The 13536-nt window shown below is 57.8% G+C and overlaps 1 protein-coding gene across 1 annotated transcript in view; it reads right to left on the minus strand.

Moving 5' to 3' along the window:
• The window catches only part of CABIN1 (calcineurin binding protein 1), a gene marked incomplete at its 3' end in the record, with an annotated part of 49750 nt that overhangs the window by 19615 nt on the left and 16599 nt on the right, over positions 1–13536 (minus strand). Inside the window, exons 17-24 of the mRNA XM_023748467.1 lie at positions 9785–10027; positions 8897–9053; positions 7358–7473; positions 4824–4985; positions 3779–3985; positions 3505–3650; positions 1520–1781; positions 603–863 (exon numbers count right to left, since the gene is read on the minus strand). Of these exons, the coding sequence (XP_023604235.1) occupies positions 603–863; positions 1520–1781; positions 3505–3650; positions 3779–3985; positions 4824–4985; positions 7358–7473; positions 8897–9053; positions 9785–10027 (1554 nt within the window). The remainder of the gene's footprint in view (positions 1–602; positions 864–1519; positions 1782–3504; positions 3651–3778; positions 3986–4823; positions 4986–7357; positions 7474–8896; positions 9054–9784; positions 10028–13536) is intronic.

Consider the following 13536-nt stretch of genomic DNA (forward strand, 5'->3'; position numbering starts at 1 on the left):
GGTCAGGCCGAGCAATCTGGATCCACACCCGTGTCCTCAGTCTCCTCCCTACAGAAGGCGCTGGTCACGGCCACCAATCCACCTCACAGGACTGCGTGAGCCTCAGTAAGAGCACCATGTGAAATGGTCCGGAAAACACAGCAACGCCAAGCAGCAAACAAGTGCTCTCTGATCTTGGGGGGCTGTGGGGGACCCCAAACCTGAGGCTAAGAGAACCGGCTGTTCCCCGGCTCAGTCCTGCCGAGGGAGGCTGTCTCCTCTGCACCCAGAGCACAGGCGCCTGCTCCCTGACACCTGCCAGCCGCAGGGGTGGGTGCTGCCTGCGCTAGTGCCATCGGCCAGGTCCTCGGGACCTGCGTGTGCTAATGAGGAGGGACGAGTCTCTTCTAGAACAAATCGCTCACTCTCCCAGCAAGCATAGCGCGCACCCCTTAGAAAGAGAGAGGAAAGGCTGCTTTTGTTTAATTGCATGCAAAGCTGCTAAACACAGAGGTTTCCATCGGGTAGCAGGGAGTCACTGGGACCGCATGCCCCATGCCCAGGGAGAGAGAGACTGGCCCGCCCTGGCCCTGCCTCCCCGCCCAGGGCTGGCAGCGCGTCACCTCCAGGGCCTCCATGGCCAGCTCAGGCGGGTTGTGGTAGTGGATCTTCTTGGGGTACCGGGCGGCCTCCTCGTGCAGGTAGTGGGCGGCCTGCCGGTAGTGCAGCAGGTAGACGGTGGGCGGCTGCTGCTGCTTCTCGGCCACCTTGCCCAGCATGTAGTGGATGAGCCACTCCTCCTCGTCCCCGTCCCCCTCGCAGCGCGCCGCCGACAGGAAGCAGTGCCTGGCGGTCTCCAGCATGCTGTCCCGCCGGCCCTCCATCTGCAACGAGACCGCACGACCAGCTCGGGCCTGTCCTGCAGGAGCCCCGCTGCCTCACCAGGCCTGAGACAGACACAGGAGTGCGAGCACCACTTCCCAGCGGGGACACTGCGGAGGCCTGCGACTCCTCAGAACCCCACCTCAGGTCAGGCTACAGCGCTGGACGGACACCCAGGCCACCTCATGCCAACGCCATGTCCTTCCTCCCGCCTCCCCTGCAGCATCATATCGAACAGTTTGTGCATTTCTGAAGTCCTATGACACCTTCTAAAGGTCCCAACTACCATCTCTGTGGCTGCAGCGAGGCCGTGCCGGGGAGGGGGCGACAGCAGGGGCTGGGGCTGCGTGGCTGCCGCCATCACTGCAGGAGGCCCGAGGAGGCCAGGACACCTGAGCTGATGTTCTGAGAAGAGCCCCATGGCAGGCAGTGAGGCCCTGTTTCCCCCCTCACGAGGGTGGGCCGCAGAGCTGGGGAAGACGCGCACCAGCTCCCAGCTCCACGGCACTGAGAATGTCTAGCCCTGGGGTCCAACAGGGCTGCCCACCCTCGCTCCACCCGCTTCCCGGGACTTGGGGTGCTTCTAAGAAGGCCCCACCCCTGCTCCACTGACGGGGAGCTCTGTGCGTCGGAGCAGCGCCTCCGGGCCCCTCCTCACCTGCTGCACGAGCTCCGAGGGCAGGTCGCCCCTCCACTGCTTCAGCTGGCGCGAGGCGAAGGCGTGCAGGGCGTAGGACATGGTGCCATACTCGATCCACAGGGACAGGTTGGAGCTGTCGATCTCCAGGGCCCGCCGGAAGCAGCTGAGGACAGGCGTGGCGTGCTTCCAGATGGGCCAGTCGCTCTTCAGCTCATTGGAATTCAGCTTGTCCTGAATGCGACTGGCCCGGGCCAGGGCCATGCCTGCCCAGGAGTCAAACCTGTGGTCATGACAAAAGCACCCGTAAACACTCCGTTGTCTTTTGTTGTTGTTTGTTTTTTTAAATATATTTTTATTGATTTTAGAGAAAGGGAGAGGGAGAGAAAGAGAGAAACATCAATGATGAAAGAGAATCATGCATCGGCTGTCTCCTGCACGCGCCACCCTGGGGATGGAGCCCGAAACCCGGGCCTGTGCCCTGACCGGAGATTGAACCATGACCTCCTGATTCGTAGGTCAATGGTCAATGCTCAACCACTGAGCCACACCGGCCGGGCGAGCCTGGAATGTTCTGAATGTTGCACAGAGAGGCACTAACTTTAAAACTGGCGAACTGGCTTCCTGGACTATCTGACAGCCCAGGATGTGGCGCAGGGCGTTGCTGGCAGTGACGACAGACATAGTGGTGACTGTAGACGAGCCCACTGTGCGTCCAGGTCGTGCGTCCCTCCCACTGTGCTGGTGGCTTTTTATAAACTGCACTGACTGGCCTGCTGGTCCTGAGGTCCCTGCTAAGCTCACGAAGTCTGATTTGCTTGACTGAGCGGGCATATTTTCTCATGGCGGCCAAACCTGGGAGGTAAACCTTGGGTCAAGGTCAAAACGAGGCTCCCTCTATAGCTGCCCTGCGTCTGCAGGGTCCAGAGCAGCATGGCCTCCTGGAAGTGACCAGGGCCAGCCCCTGGCGGCCGCCCCGAACCGGGTGAGCCTCCTTTTCCTTGTCAGGATCCACCCGGCCGCGGGGAGAAGGGCTGGGATGTGAGCGCAGAAGCCAGCTTTTCCGGGCCTGTATCCCTGGGGGAAAGGCTCGGGCCCCTTTGGCTCAGCCTGTGGTTTCCTCCAGCAGGAGCCGGGTGTCGGCGGCCTTGGCCGTCTTCCCCCGGTCGCTGAGGGCCGGTGTGGTAGAGCAGACCCACACGCAGGCTGGCTGAGCGCTCACCGTGCACAACAGCGAGGAGTCGCCTCCTCTGCCTGCCGCCTCCATGACTGAAAAGTGAGGGGTCACACCCGCCTTCCCATGGCGAGGTGAGAGCCTGGTGTGGCCTCGCACAGGACAGTCCCTCAGCAGCGTGAAAGTCACGACTGGGCCTCCCTCCAGCCTGTACTCCAGCTGCTCAGAGGGTGTCAGCTCATCAGGCCCAGCCCACCGAGAGCCGCGTCGGAGAAGCGGGGTGTCCTGGGGGGCCCTGCCCAGGCCCAGGAGAGGCGTGGCGGCTTGTCCCTGGGCGTCCGTCAGTCCAGTCCTTCCTGGCACCCGCCAGGAAAGACGTGACCATCGCCGCTGCCAACAATGCACTGCGGCAGAGCGAGGAACGAGAACTCCTGCTTCAGTGTCGCTATTCCTCCCCTCCCCCCTCAGTGAGAAAACCCTGCATCAGACACTGCAGGGGAAGAAGCAGAGTGCACACCAGCCAGCCTCCCAGGCGGAGCTAGGAAAGTGGCAGCACGCAGCGCCCCGGCCGGGGCCGGGCTGCACAGCCCTCCCTGCAGGCAGAGCGGGGGGCACCTCCGCCTCCTCTGACCCCAGTGCCCACCCCAGCGGGCTTCCCCAGGGGCTTTCTCCCTTGTTTTTCTTTCTATGGAGAGCCTTTCCCAGTAACTTCGTCACTCCTCCCCTGGCCTCCCCCCTGGGCAGGGAGAGCTTGCTGAGCTGCAGGCACCCCGGCCGCCCCACCAGCCTGGCCTCACACCCAGGTCACTGGCCACAGCCGCCAGCCACTCACCTGTCAGGGCAGATGCAGATGTCGTGCATGTAGAATTTGATAGCCTTGGACTGCTCTTTGTTCTTAAAATGGTAGTCAGCCAGCAGGTAGTAGAGCTCATTCACCACCGCAGGGGAGGGGTCAGCCCCTTCTGGGAGGCAAGGGACCTGGCAGATGAGAGGGCAAGGGTCAGGGAGGCGGAGCCAGGGACGCAACTGTGGCCAGTGATGCTTCAAACCCAGGACCGTTCACGTCAGCGCAGCTGAAGGAGAAGGTGACGGGACATGGCTCCTACCTCGGCCGAGGTCCCCTCAATGTACGCAGAGACTCTGTCCAGGCTCAGGGCCGGCCTCTCTGTGCGGGGCACTATGGTGGCGATTCTCTTCAGGAGGTTAGCCAAGTCAGCAGAAACGGTGCTGGTCTTGTAGCTGTCAAATTCAGGAAGGGTCTTGGGCTTAAAATACTCAAACATAAAGAGGGCATCTTCCCATATGAGGTCCACCTTGAAAGAAGACAGAAGGCCGATCGCAGTGCGGTCAGGGAAAGCACACAGGCAAGTTCTAAATGCCCACTGTCCTTCCCAACCCGTGTCTGACGAGCAGAGCAGTGACCCGCCTAAGCCTGTTCTTTATAAAGAAAATGTTGGAAACTCGGGCTGCCCTTTGTGAGTCCATGTGGCCAAGCCAGAGGGTGGGGACCGTGGGCCCTGACCCTCTGCTCACCTCAATCGCCCCATCAATCACTTGGTTGACAAATACTGACCAAGTGCTTGCTCTGGGCCAGGGAGGGGGACACACATAAGCTCAGAGAATAACGGGCAGTACCGCTGAGCATGACACTCCCCAAGTGCTCTGAAAACCAAGACACAAAACACGAACCACCTCTAAGAAATCATTCACATTATCCAAATTGCTAAAAGAAAATCTCCTGCCGACCAGCGTGGCTCAGAGGCTGAGCGGGGACCTATGAACCAGGAGGTCACAGTTCCATTCCCGGTCAGGGCACAGGCCCGGGCTGCGGGCTTGACCCCCAGCCGATCCATGGTTCTCTCTCATCACTGATGTTTCTCTCTCTCTCCCTCCTCCTCTCCCTTCCTCTCTGAAATCAATTAAAATACGTTTTTTTAAAAAGGAAGAAAATCTATTAAAATCGCCATGTTGCATTCTCGATGATGAGTCAGCACTATGAAGCGCCCTCCTGCAAGGCCGGAGCCATCGGAGCACCTCATCCTCCTGATGCAACCCACCTGGGCCTCCGAGGCTGCATGTCGGGGCGCTGAGCCCCCGCGTCCCCGAGTCCCTCTCCCAGGGGTGGGGCAGGGGCCTGCGGAGGCGCCTCACCTGCGGGGCCGAGTGCTCCTCCAGGTACCGGGCCTTGCTCTTCTTGCTGGGGAAGCTGTACAGGCAGTAGAAGCACTGCTCCAAGGCCGTCTCCAGCTCCTCCTTGTAGGGGTGTGTGTCCTCAGAGGTGGATTCAGCAAGTTCCTTCTGGAGAACTCGGACCTACAGTCGGGGGGGGGGGGGGGAACGCCTGAGGAGGGGCCCACACCTCCGGGCACAGCAGGGCCCTGGTGACACCGCTCTGTCAACTGTTACCCGGAGGAGGAGGCCTGTCTACTCGGGCCCTTTTCTGGAAAGGGCCTGTCACCCTCCCGGGAGCCGCCCTGGGCCCAGCCTCGCAGCGGCCTTCCTCTCAGCACACCCAGTCAGCTTCTATCAGCTGCTAGAGGAGACATGATACGCCCTCTGAGAAATTCTGATTTATTTAGCCGTTCATTTATTCCTCAAATATTTACTGAGCACCTTCCTATGCTGGGCACAGTACAACATAGTCCCTGCTTTTAAGAAGCTCAGATTCTGCCCGACCAGCATGACTCAGTGGTTGAGTGTTGGCTGACCTATGAACCAGGAGGTCACGGTTCGATTCCCAGTCAGGACATATGCCCGGTTGTGGGTTTGATCCCCAGGGAGGGGCATGCAGGAGGCAGCCGGTCAATGACTCTCTCTCATCATTGATGTTGTATCTCCCTCTCCCTTCCTCTCTGAATTCAATAAAAATATATTAAAAAGAGAAGCTCAGATTCCAATGGAGGGCAGTTAGTTAAACAAATTAATGGCTATTGTTATGCCCAACTACTAGCAAGCATACATTATTTTCAAACATCCATGAGATTTTGACCAAAACTAGACAAAAAGCAAATCTCAATAAATACCGCAGACTAGATATGATATAGACATCCTCTGAACATAACCAATAAAATTAGAAATCAATTACATAAAGATAGCAAATACCAAATGTCAAAACTATGGTATGCAGCTAAAAATGTACTTGAGAAAAAATTATAACCTTCAATGCATGTATTACAAGAATGAACACTAAAATAATCACTCAACTCAATAAGTTATAAAAAACTTAGTAAATCCGAAAAAGAGAAGATAAATAAAGAGCAAAAATCAAATAAAACATTTTTTAGATCCTGGCAGCTAAAACTCATGCTCCACCAAAAACAGACACAGACTAAGAAAAACCGGGAGCCCCTCCCCTCATCACCCCTCCTGCCTGCGCCTTCCTCAGCGCCACTCCCGCTGGCCTCGTCTGCGAGGGGCTGACTGATCCGGCCTGGCCCCTGCACCAGCATGAGGGGCTGCCGTGGAGGCGCCCGTGGAAGTGTCCGCTCTCTAAGGGGAGAGAAGGCAGCAGGAGGGAGGCCCTGACTCCAGGGCAGCATTGGACACTCAGCCTGGCACCATGTTTCCAAAACCGGAGCTGACCCAGGGCGGGCAGCTAGAGGCTCTGGAAGCTCACAGGTGGGGCAGACACTCAGGCCTCGACAGCTGGACCCACCTCAGACGCTACCAGCTCTGGGGTCCTGAGCCAGCCGGACGGGTCTCCTGGCCAAGTCCAGGTCCCCCGACAGGGGCTGTGCACATACACGAGCTCTGTGCATATTCTCTGTCTCGTTCACTCATATTTATTGAGCACCTACGGTGCTGTGGGCTGGGTGCTGTGCTAGGTACTTGGATCCAGGAGTGAACCAAACAGAAACCCCTACCTTCAGGGAAGTTGCATTTGAATGGAGAAGAGACACACAATATACATAACAAGTCAATTCCATGGCTCATTAGAGCCAGAGGAAAGCAAAGGGCATGAAGGAGGGAGCATCAGGACGGGAGGGAGGCGGCAGCTGGGGAGGGTATGCTCACTGAAGGGTATGAAGCAGAGGATGGCGAACAGGCTTCCCAGACCATGGGGACTCTATCAGGCTAATCAATCTTCGACTGTATCGCAAAAACCGCGCTGGTTACTATTAATATGTCAATGTGGGTGTGGCTACGTCCCACTACACCATTTACTAACAGACTACTGCGGGCTGGGCGCCCCTCCTGTGCTCTGTACCTCGTCTAAGTGCTGCTTGGCCTCTGATTCAACAGGAAGATTTGGGGACGGGGACGATGCTGCTTATCCCCAGTGAGCCATCAATCACCGCTGACGAGGGAGAGGACGCCTATTTTCGCTCACAAAATACGCATTTACTGGCTGAATGAATGCAATCGCTACTCGTTGAGCAACTACCACCTGGCACGGGAGTGGTGCTTGGCAAACAGGACTCAACAGAAGGCGGTGAATGCAGTATTTGCTTCTAAAATCACTACTAAAGGCCTGGCCCTGTGCCCACACATAACAGACTCAGTAACAACGAGTGGATCTAAGTCTACCTACAGTTCAAGGCCAGGTCCAGAGCCCCCGAGCCTCAGGTGCACAGGACGCCACGTGCAGACTTTCTGAAAACTTTGAGTAGTCACATCTGTGCCACAAGCCCCAGCAGCACAGCAGCCCCCGCAGGGGCGGCCACGCAAGCCCCAGCAGCACTTACGTAGAACCGCAGCAGCGCCCCGTCCGAATTGCAGCACCAGGACCTCCTGCCCAAGTACTCGTGGGCGGTGTTGAGCAGCATGAGGGAGGACGGGAGCATGGATGTCTCGGCCATCGCTGGGGAAAGACCAGAGCCACAGGCAGTGAGCGCGGGGGCACGGGAGGGAGCTGCAGGCAGTCTCTCCTGGGCGGGCTTTGCTTCCGTTACCAAGGGAGCTACAGAGTTTCCTTTCTTTCCTTTTTCATCTTTTAAAACAAGTAGTGACTTGACTGGCTTTACTAAGCAATGCAAATCCTGCAGAGTGCACAGGAGAAACGCTTCACCCACAGAGCAGACATGTGGGGAGCATCACCAGGAGCATCTACCTGTGCGTACAGGAAGCCTTTTGAAAGGGAGGAGGAGTTCATAAGAGTTACAAATATACCATTTCTGAAATGAAGAATTCTGACACTTAGGTCTACCTGATTCTTACAGAAGGAAAAAACCATCAAGTTCCAGTTAAGTGTCCACCACCGGAGCTACTACTAGGTCCTTCTCAGTATGTTTGAAGCTGTGGCCACGACCCATTAGTGGACTCGTAACTAACATTTTTAAAGAGGATTAGGTTAGAAGAATCCAGAAATGAGGCTCATTTTTTTTGTCCCATAAAGACTAACTTTTTCAGTCTAGAAATTTAAAAGAATCTTTATTTTTTTAAAATATATATATTTTTTTATTGATTTCAGAGAGGAAAGGAGAGGGAGAGAGATAGAAATGTCAATGATGAGAATCATTGATTGGATGCCTCCTGCACGCCCCCTATTGGGGATCGAGCCTGCAACCCCGCATGTGCCCTGACCAGGAATCGAACCGTGACCTCCCGGATCATAGGTCAATGCACAACCACTGAGCCCCGCCGGCCAGGCCGGGCTCTCATTTATGACGACTACTCCAGACTCGGTGCCTCCACGAGTCTGCACTGAGTTGCCGTGGCAAGTGGTGGCTTTTGCTCCCAGAACAGCCCCTGGGACAGGTACCATTGCTCCCCGCAGGGATATAGGGGACAGAGCTGAGAGTTTATACGACGTGCCACCGCAGGAAGTGACAGCTGGGAGTTGGAACCACGCCGCCTCCAGCTGTCCACATGCCCCGGCCTCAATGGCCCACACCCAGGAGGCGTGGTCCAGTGCAAGTGGTTTAAGTGCAAGGGCTGGCACACGGCTGCCCATCTCACAGGGCTCGTGTGGGGATCACAGAGGTCAGCAGGTCTGAGGCCTCAGAGCAGTGACGGCGCCTCCATAAGCACTCGCCCCGCTGTCGGGTCCTCTGCACCGCCCGCCACTGCAGCAGACATGCGGCACTCCACACGCCACGACCCCTGACCCCTCTGCACCGTGAGCTAGCTCCCGAGGGAGCCTCTGCCTCCGTCCAGGTGCCACAGAAATCCTGTCAACGACGCCCCACGCCACTCGCAGCGCCGGGGAGGGCTGCAGGGCCCTGGGCAGAGGCCAGAGGCAGGGCCACACGGGCCAAGGCCACCCCCAGACCCACTTCCCCCACCTTCATCCGCTGAGCTCTGGAGCTGCTGCTGCTGGCACAGGGAGCGGAAGGCGTCCTCTTCCTGCCAGATGATGCGATGCAGGATGATCCAGGGCAGCACCGAGGAGACGTGGGGCTCCTTGGGCTCCTCCTGCACAGCCATGCTGCAGTCAATGATCTAGGGGGGGGGGGGGGGGGGGACAGCGATGTCACAGCAGGGCCCAGCTCCCCGACCCAGGATGCGTCCTCATGGCAGAAGGGGCTGTTTGGCTGAGGAAACACTGGCGCAGCGGCACCCCATCAGGTCGTCAGACAGAGGGTCACGGAGCCTGACGGCAGAGCCACGCCCGGCTCCAGAGGAGCCAGCTCTGACCAGCCTCTCGTGCCACATGCAGCTTCTACTGTGTGCCGGGCCCTGTGCCACACACGAGGGTGACAGAGGTGAGCAGGGCACAGAGGAGCTGACAGCTCAGGGGGAAGAGAGCCAGAGACAAGCCACCCGAGAGCCATGGATCAGCATGGCTGCTGCAATGGAAGCAACTGGGGGCTGTAGTGGTGTCGCAGGGGAGGGGTGGGGACAGACAGAGAGCCCTTGACAGAAGGTTTCCAGGTGAGTGGCTGTGGTGTGCCGATCCCCAGAGAGGGCAGGAGCGGGGGCAGAGGACAGGCAGCAGGCCGAGGGCCCAGAGGTGGCCACGAAAGCCAACGAGAGGGTGGAGAGAGAGGCTGGTGGGCCAGTGCGCTCTGGGACAGGCACCCTGGAGGGAGTGTGAAGGGTGAAGTGAGGGAGAAGCACATTCGTATTTCCGTTTCAGAAAGGGGCCTCCTGGCAGGACGGTGGCTGGACTGGCAGGGGACATGGGACAGCCCCCCCTGCTGCGCGGGCAGGACAGGAGGAGCTGGCGTCACCTGGATCAGGTTGTTGGTGAGCCGGGTGAGGCCGGTGGCCGCGGACGCGTCCCTCAGGATGCTGCCGCTGCTGTCCGCCGAGAGTGCCTGCTCAATGCCCAGCAGCAGCTGGGTCACGGTGGCCACCCACTCCTCCTTGGCTGCGGCCTCGCTGGCATTCACCATCTGCTGGACCGCCTCGTGCAGAGCCACGTCGGAGCACTCGAAGCACTGCCGGTGGTCCTTCCGCCGGAGCAGGGAGTCCTGTGCACAGGAAGGGCGCTGGGGGGGCTGGCACGCTCACCCAGCTGGCCTGAGCACGGAGGGCAGGGAGACGGGGACGAAGACGAGGGGCCGTCCAAGGAAAGGGAAGCACTACAGCCGCGGGGCGTCTGCAAGGGCCTGTGGGCTGGGACCTGTGTGCCACCACGGCATGGCAGGCCACCAGCCAGGAAGCTGTCAGAAAGGTGCTGAACCTCGCTGCCTCAGTTTCCCATTTACAGAGCCAGGGAGCAGCCAAAAGGAGGCTGCCTCCACCACCTCTGCAGCTCTGACTGTGCCCCAGGCGCCCAGGCACGTGCTCATCCAGCGCCAGGCTCTGGAGGGTCTCAGAAAGGAAGGAGCTGCCAGGGAGGGACTGACCGCTCGGGAGGAGGGGCACTGGCCGGGCAGCTCTGAAGCCAGTGCCAGGTGGAGCAGAGCACTGAACCCTCTGAGCCCAGCCACCCCGGCCGCAGAGGTGCCGTGAGCGCTGGTGTGCTGACGTCCACACGCACTCAGCAGGGTCCCGACGGGAAGCAGCTCTCAGTGTGCACGCTGCACTCTGTTGTTTTAAGATCTCCTCTGTGGGAGCCACTGCTTTTTGCCAAGCCTCCTTTCCTTTTGCTCTAGACCGGCGGTTCTCAACCTGTGGGTCGCGACCCCTTTGGGGGTCGAACGACCCTTTCACAGGGGTCGCCTAAATACATCCTGCATATCAGATATTTACATGACGATTCAGAACAGTAGCAACATTACAGTTATGAAGTAGCAACGAAAATAATTTTATGGTTGGGGTCACCACAACATGAGGAACTGTATGAAAGGGTCGCGGCGTGAGGAAGGTTGAGAACCACTGCTCTAGAACAATCCCGTTGACCCTCTCAGCCTCTCTCATTACTGAGCTGGCTGTGGAGTCCCAGATCTGGCTGCAGCCTGTCAGCGCCACCGGAAGCACCTGCTGCCTGGCGCCCCATGGGCTCTGACTCGGCACAGCTGAGGCCCAGCAGTGGCTCCTGCCGCCTCCTGCCAGCCTCGGCACGTGCAGCTGCCACACTCTGAGGTGACACAGACAGGTGTGGGGACAGAGACATCCCAAACTGCCTTTGGTATGTGCTGCGACATCTGAGCACAGATCAAAACCACCCCAGATTGAAAAGCCCTAATTGCCAGGGACACATGGCGTGCGCTTCTTTAGAGAAAACGAGCCCTCCAGCAGGCAGCCACTGGGGCGCGAGGGAGCCAGCTGGTGCGAGGGTGCCCAAGCTGACCCTCCTGACCGAATGCCACACATGCCAGGGCAGGGGCTCTCCTCTGGCAGGAGGAAAACCACTGACCCTGTGACTGCGGCCAGAGTTGCCGTGAAAGTCAAGGCCAAGACAAGGACCTGCCAGCAGCACTCCAGTGTGACCTGATCCCCGGTGCTCAAGGCCAGGGAGAGCTAAAAGGCAGAAGAATAACTGCCAACAAATGCGGAGGCCAAGTTACCGCCGTCAGAAATAACGGGAATTCAGTGAGTGGCTAGATTCCAAACAAACATGCACAAAGCACAGGGCTCCTGTAAGCCAGAAATGTGCTGTTAGAAAACAGAACGACCAACAAAAGGCCCTGCACAAAGCAGCCACCCAAGACATTCAGGACGAAACTCCGCTCAGCAGTCAGAAAACTACACAAGCATCTTGAAGGCTTGAAAAGGCGGGAGGGGAGGGTTCCATGGCAGACGCCCACCCTCTGCGCTAGACGAAGTCACTTAAATGCAAAACATGACCCATCCACACGGCTGGAAGGAACAAAGCCAACGGGCCTTTCTGCGTGTTGGCTGCGCCCCGTCTGCCCCCCTTGGAGAACACCGGTGCCACAGGGGCGGCTCCTCTGCCGTCCAGCCAGGCACACTGTGAACGCGATCCGTGTGTGTGGAGTATGTTTTCACTCTTAGAAAGGCTGTCTAAGCATAATGAACAAAATCACAAGCATTTGACAACATCAAAAGATTTGACAACATAATTCAAAATTTCTGTACGTCAAAAAAACACACAAGCTACAATTAAAAAGCAAACATCAAACTGGGAAAAGTATTTGCAACATTTGATGAGAAAAAGATTAGTGTCTTTAATATGTAAAAAGCACTCCAAATCAATAAGAACGCCCCGCCACCACCACCACCAATAGGAAATTGAGCAAAACCCAGGATTCACTTATTTGCAAAAGGCAGGAGCTTCCCTGTACTTGGCCCAGGCCTTCCAGCCCACAGTGCTGCTCAGCGCCTGCCCAACAGCAGTTCCCCACCAACAGGGCATCTGCCACACCAGGAGCCCTAGACCACGGAGCAAGATGGCACCTGAGCCACTGGGGCCTCTTCCCAGAGGCAGAGAGGACTGGCCTCTCCCTTCCTCCCCACCCAGTGGCCCCCGCTACACCCAGCTGTCCCTCCCACACAGCCATGCTGGACTCTTCCCCCACCTGCCACGGTAACTGAGGTCGGACGAATCTCATCCCTCGACCTCCGCTTGGGCCGCCTGACTCCCTCTGCCCAGCTCTCTCCTCCCCACGCTGACCAGGGGAGAGAGGCCTCCCCTCTGCTCCCACAGTTGCACCTTTTAACTCTTTCCCAGTTCAAGAAAGTGAGTAACTACAACGTCTCATGTGATCTGAGCAAAAATCCTGAGAGAAGACTGGGCTGTCTTTCCAAACTGGAGGGGAAGGACCCAATAAGAGAGTAACTACCACGTGGTCAGTGTGAGAACCATAAGGGACAGGACACGGGACCGCCCTGTGCCATAAGCACATCGCCTCTATCATCTTCCCCGGCAGCCTCCGCGGCCGGCGCGGAGCTTCCTGAGGATGCTGGCAATGATGACAGCTGGCACCCACATGGCACTTGCTACAAGCCAGGCATGGTGCCCACACATGCTAATTCTTAGAATCCCACAACAGCCGTCTGAGGTAAGGACACGATCATCCCCAGCCTAGAGCTGGGAGAGGAGCTGAGGCACAGGGCTGGGTAAAGTCCAGCGCCTCCAGACCCTGGTCCCCGCGAGCTCTCAGTGGGTCTACTTCCTGAGGAGCAGAGGCGGGAAGGAAGCCCAGAGTGCACGTGGGCGCCAACATCACACTGCTGTTCTTTTCCTTCAACAACGTGACCAGATGGCTATCCATTTTCTCTTGATTCTTTACATTATACAGATATTTTACCCACTTTTATATCTACTTCCAATTAATTTTTAAAGCGATTCAAAAGCTAGGCACAGGAACAAGCAGTTGGACGGATGGCTAACGTCCTGACTATGCTTCCTCCTCTGCCGGCAAAGTTCAGAGCCAAGTGCGAGCCCACACCGAGCCACGTACGTGAACCCTAGGACCGGCGCTCCTACGTTCCCAGGACCGGCACTTCCTCCCATGTCTGCTGACTGGCATCCCCCTGGCTGCCGAGTTAGTGGTTTTTACTCCCATTTTTGTCGGTTCTCAAGGGCCACCTCAAAGCCGCCGGGGAATAAGCCCACACCACGCGCAGAAGG

This window comes from Myotis lucifugus, unplaced genomic scaffold, assembly GCF_000147115.1.
Source record: "Myotis lucifugus unplaced genomic scaffold, Myoluc2.0 scaffold_1421, whole genome shotgun sequence".
Taxonomy (NCBI): domain Eukaryota; kingdom Metazoa; phylum Chordata; class Mammalia; order Chiroptera; family Vespertilionidae; genus Myotis; species Myotis lucifugus.